The sequence below is a fragment of the Phaenicophaeus curvirostris genome, chromosome 8 (genome assembly GCF_032191515.1).
Source record: "Phaenicophaeus curvirostris isolate KB17595 chromosome 8, BPBGC_Pcur_1.0, whole genome shotgun sequence".
NCBI lineage: Eukaryota > Metazoa > Chordata > Aves > Cuculiformes > Cuculidae > Phaenicophaeus > Phaenicophaeus curvirostris.
The window spans coordinates 21,613,323-21,630,801 of NC_091399.1; the positions used below are offsets into that span (position 1 = coordinate 21,613,323).

General features: G+C 39.1%; 1 protein-coding gene across 2 annotated transcripts in view; it reads right to left on the bottom strand.

The window, feature by feature from the left end:
- Window positions 1-7,799: 7,799 nt before the first annotated feature.
- The window catches only part of BTBD8 (BTB domain containing 8), a 28,092-nt gene continuing 18,412 nt past the window's right edge, over window positions 7,800-17,479 (bottom strand). The window contains exons 12-17 of one of the 2 annotated variants that reach the window (XM_069862762.1): window positions 17,318-17,379; window positions 15,642-16,263; window positions 15,237-15,327; window positions 14,534-14,673; window positions 11,118-13,463; window positions 7,800-9,782 (exon numbers count right to left, since the gene is read on the bottom strand). In XM_069862762.1, the coding sequence (XP_069718863.1) occupies window positions 9,313-9,782; window positions 11,118-13,463; window positions 14,534-14,673; window positions 15,237-15,327; window positions 15,642-16,263; window positions 17,318-17,379 (3,731 nt within the window). In that variant the 3' untranslated portion in view covers window positions 7,800-9,312. Of the gene's footprint in view, window positions 9,947-11,117; window positions 13,464-14,533; window positions 14,674-15,236; window positions 15,328-15,641; window positions 16,264-17,317; window positions 17,380-17,479 lie in introns of both variants that reach the window. The other variant, XM_069862763.1, reaches the window with a different exon arrangement.

Sequence of the window (17,479 nt, forward strand, 5' to 3'; positions counted from 1 at the left end):
GAGAAACACTGAGAATGTTAGAGCTGCTTTTTTCATCATATAAGAGGAGACAGTACTGCTTTTATAGGGCAAAGACGAGCTGGTCATTGTAAGTACTGAAAAAGAGCATTGACTTCCAGTGCTGCTCTTCACCCAGCCTGTGAATCAAGACTCACGCCTGTCTACTGAAACTATTAGTTTTTTACTGAAAATCTGAGACTGTGGTATAAGCTTGCCCTTTTAAAACTCTCTTTAGAGCATTTTAAAATAGTGAGCTCATCTATGTATTAAAAATTATACTTTTCAATAGCAAATTGTCTGGATTGCTTAGAAATAATGAGACATCTTACTGATTTAAAGACGATTCTTTTTGTTTCAGACAAAATAGAGGTGGATTCACACCTGATTTCCTGCTTCTGTTCGTCATGTGCACCCAAGCTCTCTGTTTCTGCGAGGGTACGAAGTGCCATGCTACTCTTGACAGTAAGTCAAATATTTCTAATACTAAACTTTCAAATTTCTGTAGAGTATAGATGCAAGAGTCACCAAATTAAAGGAAATTAGTAGATGAATGAGGTGTCCTGGCTGTAGTGTTCTGGAGAGCTGTGACAGGACCAACAAACTGTGAAGCCATTTCCTGTAACACACTGAAGCCTCGTGATCTGACTTCACGTGAAAATCAGGGTGTTAAGGACATCGGGAATTATCTTAAAATACAACTATAAAATAATAAGGCAATTCTATGATGAGGATTGATGATCCCACTGACATCCAGCAATGTAAAGTTTGAATTCAAGCGCATGATGAATGATTTTTTTTCAGCACTAGAGAAATCCCAGTGGTAAAGAGTAGGAACTGGTTTGTAGTGGTTCTATTTGACTTATAACACTAATGTATCAGAATAAATATTTTGGAGTTCGAGTAATATGTACACACATTAATGGAATTAAAACAGTTAAGAGAAAAAATAATAGGAGGGAATAGAATGGAATAAAAAAAAGCAAATTCAAAATGTAATCATCTTTAAAGGTGAGTAGACTTTTGTTTCCTTTAGTGTAATGCTGCTACAAATGTGTGGTAAATAAAAGAATTGATAAATTATTACATATTTAAAAGAAATTACAGAACAATTTAAGCACTGGATTTAGGCTCCTGGGACACCAGCAGCTGTCTTACTCCTCTATGCTCATTTATTGCACATGAAGTTGGACACCTCCCTACTTGAGAGGCATCAAAGCACAGTGAGAAAAAACTAAAATTTGAAGAGAAACTGCTTCCTTCCAGTATTTTGACTCTGGCTGTTTTATTTTAACTTGAATAAATTCTATGTATCTTCATTTCAGTTGGCAAAAAGTTATACTGGAAACTGAATGTATTTCTGCCTGTCATTACATTTGACAATAGCTCACATTCGAAATAAAAATGAGACTCTTTCTGAGTTAGAAAGTTCTGAAGGGACTGAGCCCCCCAGCCTAATTCTTGTGTGGCCCAAGTCTTATGCAATAGGACAGGCTGACCCCCGGGGCCAGGAATTAATCTCGCAATGCCATTTGAGTCTGAAACTCCCTACACGACTTGACTTTCTCCTTTTCTCTGAGAAGGCTAATTAAATAGTGCTTGGACTCAAAGAAAATGGGTTTTTTTTCTGCACTGTGCATTCTTCAGAGCATTCTTCTTCCCAGTAGCTTCCCTTCTGAAAAGCGATTTGATGGTTCCTGTGTTACCTGATATTATGTGCTAAACTGATTTTACAGTTATCTCTGCTGTGACAATTACTGACATTTTGCTAGTCTTAGCTTTACATCTCAAAAGCATTCCTTTTCCACATACCTCCACGGTGCATTTCACGTCCAGGTGAGACTGCAAGAGAAGGAACAAACAGGGCTGTGCCTGGCAGCGTGTGGAGTAACTCCTGGAAGCAGGGCAGAGAACCCCATGTTGGCAGGAAGAAAAGGATCTCGGGGTTAGAACGCTCATATGATGAAGATAATGGCTTGAGTGTTTGGATGAATAATTGATTTATCACAAGGCAAAATCTTTTCTCAAATTAGTGTTTCTCTGTGCTCTCCAGAGCCATATCCTACATGTTCTAATTCAGCACCATTTTTTGATGTTGTAGGGAGGTTGCACAGACATCTTCCTTCCCTATGGATTCTTAGATGAGAACTAATTGTTCATCTTCATACAGAGCACCTGCCTTGTTCTTTGATGACATGAGCCAAGAAAAAGTAGTTTTTTCCTTTTAGAGAAGAAAAAGGAGTGAAGGCCCACAAAACAGATAAAGGAGGGAAGTAACAACTTTTTTGTGGTTTACAGAACAGAAAAACTGATGGCAGCAGCCCACCCGTTCAATGAAGGACAGTGACTCAGGAGTTAAGTTACAGATAGGATTTATTATTTTCTGTCTTACAGAAATTAACTAAGAATCTTCAGTATCTAGCATGGGAAAGAAAGCTTGTGGGATGATGCAATCACACAGAGGTTCTGGGAACAGAAGACCACGTTCACAAGGATTAATTTGGAAATCTTGTTACTTAGGCCCCAGCTAATTACCTAGGTTTGAAAAGCAACTGGGTGGAAAACATGCAAGCATTCATTGAGATCTTAACATCCTCCCTTCACTCTCCCAAAGACAGAGAGGTCAAAATATTCTAGGACCATAAGGCCATGGACTACAGGTGGTGACTCCAAATTTTCTCCAAGTCTGTTCCACTGTATATATCTAGGATTAATCCTGATTTCTAGAACATGATAATCCAAAAAATAGAGACTGCAGTTTCCTTCTTTACTACAAAGATATAGAAGGACATTTTGTTACAGGTAGGAAGTCTGACTTACAAGTGGGTCTTGTGTTCATGGACATGAACAATCACCTCATCCTCTGAAGGTAACAGAAAGTTTTGATAATACCCTCCGCTGAATGTGGCATGTAGATATATGGTTTGTCCTGCTTATACAGATTTTAAGCACTGGTGTAGTTCTATGGAGAGACAGGACGCCACGCCACACTTAAAAGAGGGTTATTAAAAAAAGAAGTGAAGAACTAAAATGATTTAATTAAACACAAGCATAAGAAATAACACAGAAATGACTGGATAACGATTGCATAAAAGAGAATCCTGTAGATTTGAGTAATTTGGTGAGATCAGTCTCAAAATTGGCTTATGCAGTTAGAAAGTCAGCTACATGAGTCAAACTGTTTACTGGGGTTACCAGTCTTTCTGTTCAGACACTTAAAAATAACCTGATTTTTATAAATGTGGATCTGATACCACTCACAATAATTCCAGTGGGAGCTGAGAAAAAGTCAGTCACTTTTAGTTGTGTGCATATATGTAAAACCCAGGACTGCCTGGGTAAGTGGGGTCAGTCCCCAGATCTGTACACGTGAGCTCCTCTCGAGGATCACCGGAACGCACGCTCACTCTAACCCACTTAGCCCTCCTCTTGCTAATGTACAAACACTATTTTGCCCATTGATGTGCTGGTTAAATACACCTAGTTACTGAGATATAGTCATCCCCCCAATATTGAGGCTTCAGTTATTGAAGATCTGATCACGTATTCATATTTTACTGTGCAATAGCAGAAGATCTGTTGTTGCACATAACGCAAGGAGTTACATTTTTTAGGACTTTGATTTCTCTAATGGAACAGTCTTGTGAGCTGGGAACTGCAGCAACAAATGAAGGAGAACAGAGAAGCAACTTAATGGAATTCTGTTATTAATTATTTCATACTTTTAACTGCGTCCAGATGGTTCATCAGGATTAGAACCTCATTAGGTTGAGTACCATAGAAAAACCCCAGTACGCACAGTGCCTGCCCCCAGTGCCAGTTCCATTACCCTTTCTGAAAAGTGCATGTTAACCTGAAAGCCAATCCGCAAATGTTTAAGTGGATTCGCTCTCATGCTTGCAGAACTGTGGCCTAATTGACCACGCAGTATGGATTGCAAAGCAAAGGATAAAGAAGGTCAAATGCAAGAAACAAACAGGTGTGTGTGCAGGCAAGCCCTGCAGAGCTGCTTCAGTTATTTGATACCAAAGGTATCTAAGAAAATAAACTATCAAACTCAGTCTTTTTCCCCACTTGATAATCCATGTTATATTTAAATCACTCTCCTCTGTTACAGGTTTAGTTTCCTTACACACATGCAGTAGTTGTTGATAGGAAGCTTGGGTTTAAATTAGCCAAGGAATAGATTCAAGCTGTAATTTTTCCAAAATTGAATGCATTAAAGCTTATTTTTCAAAAACAGCACCTATAGCTTGTGTTCAAGAGAGCTGCAAACCAGTCTGGCTTTGCCACAAGAGATGAGAGCTTCTAATTACATTGAATTTCAAATCTAATAGTCCATACCCATGGAATAATCTGTTGTAACAAAGCTGCTACTTCTCATTCTGTCTTTGTCCTCAGATCCTGCGTAGTCCTGGCAAGAAAGTAATTTATCAATGTACCGATGTTAAATCACCACAGTCATGAACTATTAACAAAAGGCATACAATTATGACTCCTAAATTGAAGTCCTTCCAGCTGCAATTTGTCACATCTACAATTGTACAATGTTAGTAGAGTAAAGCTGAAAAACTAGGAAATGCATACATTGGAAAAATAGCATTTCTAGTACATGCATACAAAATATGGGTAAGCCCGGAACATGCTTCAGCCGAGGTCAACAGGAGTTTGGCCTTTGACATTAGTTCTTAAGTGTCTTCGTTCTGAGCAACAGATGTAACAGCAGTTCTCGATTCCTTCATGCAAAGGTTTAGATTTACTGGAGCGAAGTAGAATGAACATGCTACTACTTTCCAGATAGCAATAATACATATTAGAATTTTTAAAACAGTCTCCTGCAATCTATACCAGAAGAGAAGCATTACTTTTGTTTTGTACACATTCCCTGAAAGAAGCTACGTAGACAACGCTGGGGGACAGCTCCGACAGCCTTTGTGTGAGGAACACGGGAATTCCTCTCGCCCACTAGATCCTCCAAAATAACAACTACAACAACAATAATAATAATAGTAAAATAAAAAATTCAGTGTAATTTTGAAATAATTTAAAACCTTAAAAAGGGGTAGAATAAGATTATTAAATGTGTATTTCATCACATATCCAGAACTCAAACATACTGCAAGCTAGCCAAATTTCTTGTACCTCATTAGTGATTTTTTCCAACAACACCCAAAGTTGTTTTATTATACATTTTACCTCAAATAACTGTTTCCTGTCAGCACCGTGTTCCTTTCTGCTGACTTATTACCATTCGATGGCTATAGACCTTGACATGGCCCTAGCAATCTGCTGAGCTTTAATGCACAATTACCTCTTCCTGATCTCTGCTTTAGCTCTCAGCCTCATTTCTTTTCCTACACTACATAACTCTGGCATAACATCATTCCTTTAAAAACCAACACAAAATTTGTTATTAACTGATGTGCTTTAACTGTTGCCTCTCTCCCAATAGTGAAACTCAATTTCCTTCCTGCACTTCCATCATCCTATAGCAAACTGGCCACTGCCCACCTTTCATTCTTAGGAAGCCAAGGGCTCATTTTGGTCACAGTCCAAATGAGTTCTGAACCAGCCTCAAAACTTCTGTTTTATACTCATCTCTCATGGGCCATCTTCAATGAAGTCTATGATGCTTTTTCCCCTTATATCCTGCCACCCTGCTTTAACTCCTGTCACCATCTTTGTTTATTTCCTTTGCAATAACTTGGAAGAACCTTCACTTTCCTCAGTTTCCTGTAGTTGCCTAAGCATTTGGGCCTCAAGTTCCTTAGCTTTTCCCTCTGCAATGTGTCTGTCAGTGTTTTATTCCACTAATACAATTCTAGCTAGCATCTATATGTGAAAAAAACTGCAAAGCTGCTTCTCCAGTCTAATTTTCCAAACAAAAACAAGTGATCATGCCTATTGCCATCAGCCTTTGGAGGCCTGGCCTATTTTAAACTTAATCCATACAGGTCAAACATCCTCCCTTATTTTTCACTTTTATTACATGTCATTCACGTCAGGCAAAACCAGGTTCACTATTTTAAACTGATTTCTAAGTCCTCACCTCTAAATTTCACAGATACTTCACTGTTTCTTGTTGCTACTTGTAGGATAGACATATTTACCCACTCACATAACAATCTCAGTAACGCGTGTTAACTGTTGTTTTTACTTTAGGGGTCATTCAGGACCTTGTAATCACTTTTCGCTTGGAGACCATGACACTAGCTTTGACTGTTTGTATATGAAGTTTTCAAACAAACTTGTGTCCATTCTCTCACGTTTTGGAGAAAAGGCTCATTCAGTGGCAAACTCCCTGTCAGGAGGCATGAGCAGGACTCCAGAGAACCTGAGTGACTGATGCTGTTAAACAGAGCCACCTACACCTACTGAAAGCTCAGACACCCTCCTCAACGAAGAGGGACTACTAAGCAAAATCATACGAGCAGAGTCTAGACAACAACAGTACTGGTCAGGACTACAGACCCTTACAGCTCCCTTATTATCCTCCCACCTCCCCTTCTCATCATGTCTGCAGAATAAAAAAAAGACCACATTTAAACTGATAGTATGCCGAAACCTTTGCTAATCAGCTAGACAAATATTGACGCTCTCATTTTACTTTTCCATCCATTTTTTTTGTCTTTTGTCTTAGCCTGGATTATAACTGCTCAGTGGGAAGCCCTTGTTTTTGTTCTGTGTTTGTACAACGTCTCGCCAGTGGGACGCTGTTCTGACTGAGCCGCACAGGCAACTCTGGTAACACAAATTAAAAACAATACCACTTTCTATCCCTGCTGCTTCTACAGAGACGCTTTGGCTGTGAGAAGCTGGATTCTATGGCTGCATACGTACCAAGTGAACAATACACCAAATCCTAGTCACTGGCCTCCCCAAAACTAATAAAGGAATTGCAGCCTCACTGGGAACTTGGAGAGAGAAGCTAATTTAATTGTCACACAACTGGAAAAGTAAAGGGAAAGAAAAAAGATAGTTAAAACCCCTCTGTATGAGATTGTATTTCATACAACAAACAGAGCTTTGTATGCCACTTCTCAGTGTTACTATTTCAATTCAGTATGAAGTTAAAAGTATGGTTAAAGCAGAAAAATAGACAAAAGGGACCCTTCTTTCACTTTCTGTCACTCTTCCTAATCCTTTATCTTCTTTCCATCATTTCATTTTGTTTAGCACATGACTACTCCCTGATAAAACATCATCAGGATTTTAAAGTTGATTAAATTTTATTTTAAACAAATTTTACTGTAGTCTTTTACACAGAAATTGAGAAAATACCATTCCTCAGCCCTCTGTGAGCGCTGCTCCAGAGTTTCATCATCTCCTATGGCTAATACCATGGGTCTTCCATTTATCCAAAAGTTTAACCACCATCGATATACCCGGTAAAGTTGAAGGTGAAAATCAGGTTTTCTTAACAATTCAGTTCTTCTAACTCACCCAATATGAAGAATGGGGTTAACACAGCATATTACATTTAAAATATCTTGAATTGTAATATCTCAGAGTATTTATGCTGCTAAAAGCATAGGAGAAAGATTTTTATGATGAGACTGAACATCAACCTTTACATGACTTTTGAGTCCTTCTTCTTCATTGACATAAAGAGGAAGGAAGGTTTTCCTTTTCCCCCCTGGCTAGATGTTAAAGGAGGAGATAAAATTCTTCCTCCATTTAATCACAAGTTTAACAAAGTGGCTTTCTAGATAATAGAGAGCCATATGCTGAAGCAACTTCATCTTTCCACCCAAGTCCTTTCTTTTTGTTCATAGTCAGAAACTCTCCAAGTTCTCTAAAGAGAACTCTCTTTAGAGACTTAAGGTGCTCGGTTGGAATTGTGCAAAAGCTTGCAAACCTGGCCATATTCTCAGTGGTTACTGCTAGCTAAAGCTGTGCACTTATCTTAAATAATTTTAGCAACAAAGAACAGTCAGTAGCCTTTTTCTGCCCTACAGCATCCAGGTCTGAAGGCACTTCTGTTAGTGACCGAGAGGAGGTAGAACACTGACTGTTCAGAGTCCCAGCTGTGTGAAAGACAAGCCCTGCTATTTCCATAACACAGATACCTGATGGCCTGACCTCTGCAGGGAAAATTTCATCCTGGAAAAACATCCCTGGATGTTTCAGGAGTTCTAACTTGGTGAGAATTATGAATAGTTACTCATTCCCTTCCTCCCCCAACAAACCAGAAGAGACAGTAATAGGTCCTGTCCACACCCAAAAGCAGCAGAACGAGCAGTGAAGTATATTCTGTTCCACTTAGTCAGAAGAGTGGTTATGCTGACATTTAGTCTCAATATAAAAGCTATGCTAGAGGTGTTTAAAAAGATGTAAGTATTTCCTTACCCCTTCAAAACTGTAGCATCTATGAGAACAAACAAAACCAGATTCCTAAGAGTCTTGCCGAGCGTCAGGAGGGCGCAGTGTAATGAACCGAAACCTGAATGTAACTGCAGTCAACATCAGACTTGTGATGGAACACTGACCACTACTTCTGACCGAGATACACGTGAAGATACCAGACACACTATTTCTTTTTTTTTAGAACAGGAGCAGCATTCTACCACCTCCTCAGAATTTATGCACTATGACATTAAAAATATTGACTTAACTATTTCCAAGAAATAAACAGTGCTCACCCTGCAGCACCGACCTTCTGACGGGTTACAGTTAAAGGAAAGACAATTTAAAATTTATTTGAAACTTCAAAACAAAACAAACCAAAAATACAAAAATCCAATCTGGAAGAAATAGATGAAACAAGCTGCTCATAAAGCCCAAGGCAGGTTCATACTGAAACGTTTTCTTTAAACACAAGTGTATGTTTCTGTCATTTAAAGCAGCGTTGGCACACATCACCTTCCAACACAACCGTTCTGAATCTTTATTGTTGTAAAATGCAGTCACCATATAGAGAAGGGGGGAAAAAAGGAGAACAGCTCTATTAATTGTGCAGTCATCTTTAAGTTCCTGCTCAATGAGAATATTAAATGTTAGAAAGGAAGATAAAAGGAGGGTGGAAACCAAGATTTTTCTTTCACGTAACCTAACTTTTCTAACAGTTCTAGAAAATACATGCTTAAAGTTCATTTTTAGAAAAGACACACATTTAAGCATTGAAAAAATTATCATACCTGTGATTAAAACTAGATTATAAATTAACATATTTACCTCATTATACCAGAAAGATTGCCTCAGTATCAAGAATTTCTTGTTCTTGACTGATGCAGTATTTCATTACTGTATGGAAACAACTCATCAAAAATAGATTTGGGGAATGGGTTGGAGTTCAGCTGCAAACATTGGATCGCCTTAATGATGGGTTTCCAGTTCAAGAATTGTCCATTCCCCTTGAGGGGACGAACAGTCTTCAGATGAGAAGCTTGCTACTGTAATGCTTGCTGAAGAGTCATCAAGTGGAGACATGAGTTCAGTCCACCTACTGAATGTGTCAACTTGTGATGTACCCTGAGGATGCGAACCATCGCGTGCCAGAAACAGTGTCTGATTGATAAGACATTGTGCTAAGTTAAGGTCTTCGGGAACAGAGTTTTTGAAACCTATGTTTGAGTCCTGCTCAGATAACAATTGCCTGAGAAGAGTCCAGTCCTGCTCTGCAAACTGCTGATCTTCAAAATCCACATCTAGAACTGCTGTTTCTGAATCCATCCTCTGCTCAATTGCTTCTCCAACATCCATCTCGTATATTGGAGAAAGGGTTTTGGAAGGCCGATGCTCATACAGGCAGGTTTGTGCCATTGTGTCATAATCATCTATGTCTCCTGAAATAATTCACAATACTGTACAATGTAAAAATTGCAGATGATCCTCCCCTCAGGGCTGTGCAGAGCAAAATTTAACTCATTCAGGAAGGACAATCCAACCAGGGTAAAAAGGGGGGATGGAGGGTAATAGAAAAATTGACAAAATTTGAGGCATTTATTTCCTACATAAAAAACAAAGTATGATTTATAAATTAAGTTAAAGCAGCAATCACCACTGGTAATTAACAATAACCTCCATAATTAAGTTTCTGATACAGAAAATGACAATGTAAATATACACTTAATGCACGTGAAATTTCTCATTTACTACATAAATTAAATTTAGACGAGGAGGTGCATGGAGGGAATTAATAAAGAATGACTACTGAATGGTGACTTGAGCTATGTCAGCTTAGAAGAGAATTAAAAACAAAATAGTTCATCCACAGGCTTATTTCTAACTGTACATGCAAGGGCAGCTGCAGGCAAGGGCAAGCAAGCTTAAAAAAATGGTACAACTTTTAATGTCTTCTTGTTCTGCGGTCTGGCTGAACACAGAGCATCACCAGCATTTTGTTACTCTTCAATACACAATAGTTGCCATCAATACTATTGTATATTTTTGATGGGATAAACAGACTGAATTATTGGTATAAAGAAGACAAAACACAAAACTAGACAAGTATTCATCCAGCTACATGAAACAAGTTAGAACCTTTCTGTATATATCGTTAGTTTAAGTATAATCTCTCTTAGGAAATAAGCTTTTACTGGCAAAATTTAGACTTTTAGACATCTCATAAGCTCTAAACCAGAGTTCAAACCCACTCCCACTGAGGTATATGGCAAATATTCAGTTATATTCAGCAGGAGAAGGATCCAGGTTTGTTTATAATCTATAAATAAATAATTTCAAATAATAATAATGCATATAGCTGTTTGGGCAAACAGTTCAGTGCGCTTTAGGCAAGATTATTACTGGAGTTATTGCACATCCCATTCAGACATACTATATATTGTCAAGCAGGCAAAACAAATACTGAGATTCCATCAAGAGTTGATGCTGTCAATGTTAGATTGGATCAAAAATAACTGATGTACAGACAGCTGCATCCAATCTTTCTTTTAGCATTGCACAAACCCTCTTTTCTTGTAGTCAGGTTTCTCATTGAACAGCAGGATACTGACGGACATTTCAGACAGACAGGCATTCTCTACCCAAGGAAAATACTTAAAAATACGGAAATTTAATAGTTTCAGCCAAAATTACTTCAGTTCAGGGTTCAATCCCAGACAAACTGGCAAAGCTTCCCCTACTACTTTTGAATGACTGTTTCTATTTCTGTACATTACCTGGAAGTAAATCAGTATTAGCGCATTCAGTCGCTGCTGGGGGACTGTCTCTCACTTGACCATCCTGAGTCAGTATCTGATTCTTACTGGCTTCTACAGGCTTTGCAGAGCTGTTCTTTTGCCCATCAGAACTGGTTTCTCTCTGGTGAAGATCCAAATGACATGGTCTTTCTTGAGATTTTGCATCATTGTCTACGTTTTTATTGCACTGGAGAAACTCACTCACCACCTCATTCTTCCTATTGACACTTGGTTTTTCTCCTGGACCCTGGCCGGCTGCAGAACACAGCTTCTCATGGCAGTTTTGTTCAGTCATTGAAGCATCTTGACACCCCTTTCCTGGGATTTCAGTGCCATGAAGATGTAAGACAGAACTTTCGCTTTTCTCCAATCTATTGTCTCTATCCTTATGCTGTTTGCAATCCAGGAACCCATCTTCAATGTCCAGTGAGTATCTTGAATAAAAAGTCTTTCCATGGTGCTCTTGAGAACCACTGTCAAATACTTCTGAAGGAGTAAGAGATTCTATGGAATGCTGACGCGAAGTCTGAGTTTCTGCTCTATCATCAGATCCCAACTCTTCACATTCATCTACTGACAGTAAAACGGATCGTTTGAAATTTTTACTTTTAGAAAACTCTTGACTTACAGTGTCATTTTCTGTGGCATCTTCAAAAGCTAAGTTATCAATTCCTTGGAACTGCTGAGTAGGAACATTTGGTGGGGGAAAGCTTTCAGCAATGTTCTCTGCTTCAGATCTGTCATCTTCTGTCTCATCAGCAGAAGAAGAAACTTGGTCTGCTTCCTGAATAAACTGTGCATTACCAAAAGTAGAACTTTTGCTTTCCCTAGTGCTGGGCCTTGCACCTTCTTGATGGGACCAAATCTCAGGTCTTTTTCTTGGTATTTCATCATCACTTGTTGAATTAACACGGAAGAGATCAGAACCCTCTTTTTTCATTTTCACTTCTATTCTTAGGCTGCTGTCGTAGATTTTTAATTCCTCAGGTGTACTTGTGTCACTGCTGCTTCTTCCAAGAAAATCGTGGCATAACATAGTGCTGCATTTAGAAATCCCTCTTTCGTTGGATCCTTCATCATCCTGCGAGCCTCCAGCATCATAATCTTCTGATCTTGGTTTTATATCATCAGAGGATGTGGTTGCACTGCCAGTATCTGATTCTGGACTCTCCTTTGGATCTAGCGCACCAGTACTCCAGTGGTCCACAAAGGGAATTTCCACGTTTTCATGGTTTTCTGGAGTTTCCATAGGATCTGTAGGCTCTGTGTAACTAGGGGAACATTTCTCTGTTATTTGTTCCGTGGAACACTCTGAAACATCATCTAAATCTGCTGTAACTGATGGGTATTCACTTAAAGCTGAGGTGTCACACAGCTCATCAGCTGTAAGAAATCCCTCCGTATGAACCTGAGGAGATGATATTCCATCCTCTTCATTGGTTATTGTTCTGGAAAAGCTTGGTAAAGCATTTTCACTTGTTTCAGCATTTAATTTATCACTTCGTTCAGTACAGACTTTTGTTGCTGTTGAATGTTTCACCAGGTCTCCTGAAACAGTGGCATTTTGACTGGTTTCCTTGGAAGAGTCTGAGTATCCATCACTGGCAGACTGTGCGTGACAGGGAAATTCAGCTGTATTATCACCTTCCGTTGTATATTCCATCTGTTTAATTCCAGTCTGATATCCACAGATTTGCCTTGGTTCTACTTCATTTTGCACCGAAACATGCAGTTTAGACATAGTTTCTCCTGTAATTATAGGAGAAGAAGATTTGGATTGTATTTTGTATTCCACATTTTCAGAAGGATCTGATGATTTTTGGTTTTTGGATTGACAGGAAGCCAGCAGCTTCTCTTCACTGCTGCTTCTCATCCCAGATGTTAAAGATGTCCTTTGCTTTGCAGAGTGGCCCTCACTATCGCTGTGCAGATGCCCCACCACAGCTTCAGCCATACTCTTTTCCAGTCTCTGTCCTGAGCTGCTGTGCTCAGCAGTGTGGCTGATCTTCTGGACAACAGGAGATTCGCTCCGTGAATGTTTCTGTGTGAGGGACTTAGATTTTGATACAGATTGCCCAGTTGTTTTCAGTTTCGGGTCCTTATTATTCACAATCTCAGCATGCTTTGATGGAGCCTGTGTTTTAGGTGTGATTTTTGCAGTGGCTTTCACTACAGGAGTCTGAGACTGCTTCACACTCCTCTTCTTGGCTGAAGGGTGTTTTTCTGGGAGTGCTGTCTGAACCAGATGTTGTAACACATTTTTTTCTTCATTATGTTTTGGAGATATTCCTGATTTCAGTGAATTTGGCGATTCTGCTTGAGGTCCTAACAAACAGCAAAAAAGAGACTATAAAGGTTGTATATGTAGTCAAAGTGTATTTACCGAATTCATGTTGATGTGTGTTTGTGTTGATAAGGAAGTTATTCAACTTTTTACGCAACTAAGGGATTTAAGGCTTGTGAAAAATTAAGAATTGGGATCTTAAACAAACACTAGACAAACCCAACGTCTTACATTAACATGCCGCCTTTAAAGCACTTCAGAGACTATACATGAAGGAATTCCTTCAACCTGTAACTGAAGAATGGAGTCAGCAGTGGAGGAGAAAGCAGCAGCTCTCTAAAAGTGCACAGAAACACTGCACAGGAAGATGAGTGCTGCTTCCAATTTGTATAGTAAAGGAAATGACAGGAGGCAGAAAATAATTACATTAGTTACAATGCTATTAGAAAACCAGAATTAATGTCCCTGCTCAGTCAGACAATATTGCAAGAGCTTTAACGACCACAAATTGACAGGACCTGTGTTTCCTATATCCTAATGCATTTAAGATAATATAACTTGAATGTTCTCCCCACGCCCTGCAGTATGTGCCAAGTCCAAATGGGATTAAAAGAAGCTGCATCCTTAACACTTGCCTCTTTACAAAGCAGGGTTTCCTCTCTGTGGTCTACAGTGTCACTTCCCATGCTGATATAAACAGATGCTGAAATCAAGTACTTGTCTATGGTCAGTGTCAGCGATGCTGTCACTAGTGGGGACCAAAAAAGGGAGGCATGGACTAACAGCCCACAAAGAAGCCGGAAGCCTGGATCTTTGATGCACACCATAAACGTTCGAGCTACAGAGTCTCTGTTGCACTCACAGGCTTGGTTCCAAGTGCAGAAGTGCAAATAACAGACTCTGTAGAGCAGATGAAACAAGCAGAATAACACACCACGTGGTAGGGCAGACTGTCTTTTAGACACTGCTCATTCGCATTTTACAGTTGAGGATTGTCACCACGAGTGACACATGGAAAATACCCAGAGTTGTTCAGAAGATTTGGCCAAACGCTTGTGCTAAAACAAAGTTTCGCACAACATGGCAATTGCATTGCTGTGTGAATCTTTACCTTGGCTCCTGGGAGAACTGGTAGGTGTGCTTGGAGCCTTTTGGTGTGCTGCAGAATTGCTACTCACGTTCCCTTTTTTCTTTAGGGCAGCTTGTACGTTTTGTTCATTGCATCCTTTTCCAGTTGCTTTTTTTGTCAGACTGAAAAGAAATTATGATATCTGTTACTTCCAAGATCTAGCAATGTTTAATTATATTTAAACAAGCACACGTGTTTTAATAGGCACACATCTATAAAGATTGAAAATGTCACCTAAAAGGTATACTTCTGGAAAATAAAATCTATATGTGTGTATACATATATTTTTTTTGAAAGACACATAAATGACCCATTTCACAATTCCACAGTGCTTGCCCTCTCTTCCTGTCTAGTTTAACCCTAACTACTCCACAAACAGTAACTTTACAACACCTTGTGCAGTCATTAACCATTCCACCGTGCAGAACTCTGAGCAACCTATAACAATTTAGAATTATTAGCATGAAGCAATCCAACACAAAAGCCAAACCAATTTTAGCCTTACAGCGTTTCCAATAGCTCACTCAAATTGTTTTGCTAATAACACAAAACAGACGACCATTCTCAGATTAAAGTGAACACACTGACTTAGTGGTAAGTTTAGTAGTTCACCTGAAATGTTTTCTGCGAACACCCCCTGCCCTCCCTATAAGTATGTAAAGCAGCACAGGAACTGGTACCACACCTGCTTGTCACAGTACTAGCCTCCACCTCAGTCTTTTTTTTGTTGTTCATGACTCCATTTGGTGTCTTCACAGATGACTTTGTTTTCACCGCTGTAAAGTAAATTCAAAGTTAATTATAGGGAGAAATGTGTTGCATGTAAGTACTGAGAAAAATACTGATATATAAAGATTGGTTATTGAAAACAGCTGAGAAACTGAACTTGTAAAACCATTTCCTATGGCTATCAGTTGATCAATAAAATCAATTAATAGAGGATAAATTTAATATTCTTAAGTTAATATTAATTTACAGGGGAAGAAGGCAACTCATGAATCTCTAGCAGATTTTTCTTAATGCTTCCCAGGCGGTTTTCTTTGTATGAGCAGCCTGGAGCAAATCAGAAAGGGACATTTAAAAAAATTACCTGTCTGTTTTTTCCCTTCTTCTACTGGTCTCTCCTCTTTGGGTTCCTCTGCCTGTTCACCAGCAGTCTGGATCTCTGTGCTTGAGTTGGCTGACCTGCTGGTAGCTCCTGCCACAGTCCCTCCAGGGGGAGATTCCTTCCCCAGGGCTTTCTTCAATGGTTTTGTTTTGATCTGCACGCTGGAGGTTACTGTCAGCACTTTAGGTCTGGCACCTGTAACTTTCCCCTCATGGTTCTTTAGCCCTTTGCCACTTCCCATGTTTTTCTGTCCACTTGCAGATGATGTCTTTTCTGTATCTTGCTTGGTAAGCGTGCTTTCAGCCTTCACAGTGCCATTATTTTCTATTTTGGTCTTTATAACAGCTCTAGCCTTTGGCGAAGCAGCTTTTTCCCCAGGTTTTGAATCCTTAGTAATCTTGGAAACTACTTTTTTTCCATCTTTCCCCTTTACATCCTCATGCTTTGAAGCCTTAACAACAGTGTTTCTACTGGTGCTTGATGTGTGTCCAGATGCTCCTAATCCATCCGATTTCATTTTATCCTGATTAGTGGAAGGATCTCCCCAGCAATCTTTCTTGCAGTGCTCCCGTATGCCAACAGATTTGGTAACAGATTTGTTTAGCTAGGAGAAAAAGCATCAGGAATAAAGTAAAACCAAAACAAGATACATTTATAACACCAAACTCTCCATAATGTTTCATTCCCCAAACACAGCTACTTCATAAGTAGTAGATGAATCTAAAGCTACCAGATTCAGCACAAAAATAATTTATAAAAAACATGCATTTGAGCTCAGGTCGCCAGCTTTCAAAGATATAAAAGTACCAGAACTTGAGTGCCTAGTACATCACACATGAAATACTGCTGCACACATACCTAAGTAGAGTTTCACTTTCACCTTGGACAAATTGCTCTGTAATATTTTATATTATTAGTGTCTGCTGAAGTAGGAGAAGTAACTTATTTGGCGTCACACGCACATATTTTCCAAAGAGAATTACAGACTATGGATTACTACAAACATAAAACCAAAACATAATTTCTAATCCATGGGATGTTTTTAACCAACAGTGCAACCGCCAGGTAAGTGACAAGATTAATTTCCACTCTCAGGTGAAAATATACACTGAAACATTGAGAATTAAGTGCATGAAATGGAATCTCTGTGATACCAGTGTCACTACAATGCATCCAAGACTGTCAAATCATGTGAAATGTTTCTCTACCAAATAGTAACGTGGTTTCAGTGTCAATGAAAGAGTTGCTGAGGGCATTAAAACCCTTTGTTGAGCCCAGGGAGTGTAACACGATCAGGGCTGTGGTGGCCTGTGATAATGGTGAAGATCCATCAGCTCCATACACACCACTTGCTCTGGGAAACAGATCTGTTTCATTACATAGCACCAGAGGAATGTGATATTCTGAACACAAATTCCTGTCTTTCATTTGAGCTGATCTCTTTGAAAATGTAGCAGAGCACAGGCTGAGTCCTTGGATGTTTACAGTATTGGACATTACTGACTGCAAAAATAACAGCTCGCCAAAAAATAGACAGTATTCAAAAGCAAGTTCCAATAAATAATATGACAAATTAATACTGAATTTAAAACACATGATGAAAATAATTTTATTTGCAAGCTTCTGAGCATTTGTAATGTTTTGATAAAAATGTTTACCTGAGAACTAGTGAACACAGGTTTTTTGCCCAGTCTTCGGTCATCACCCTTATCAACTGCAGCTGTCAAAGAATAAGCAGTTTCTTTACTATTGAGCAGAGGGAGGCAGAAAACAACCCAGCCTACTCAGTTAACATGTGAAACCAGAAAGCAGTGCTTTGG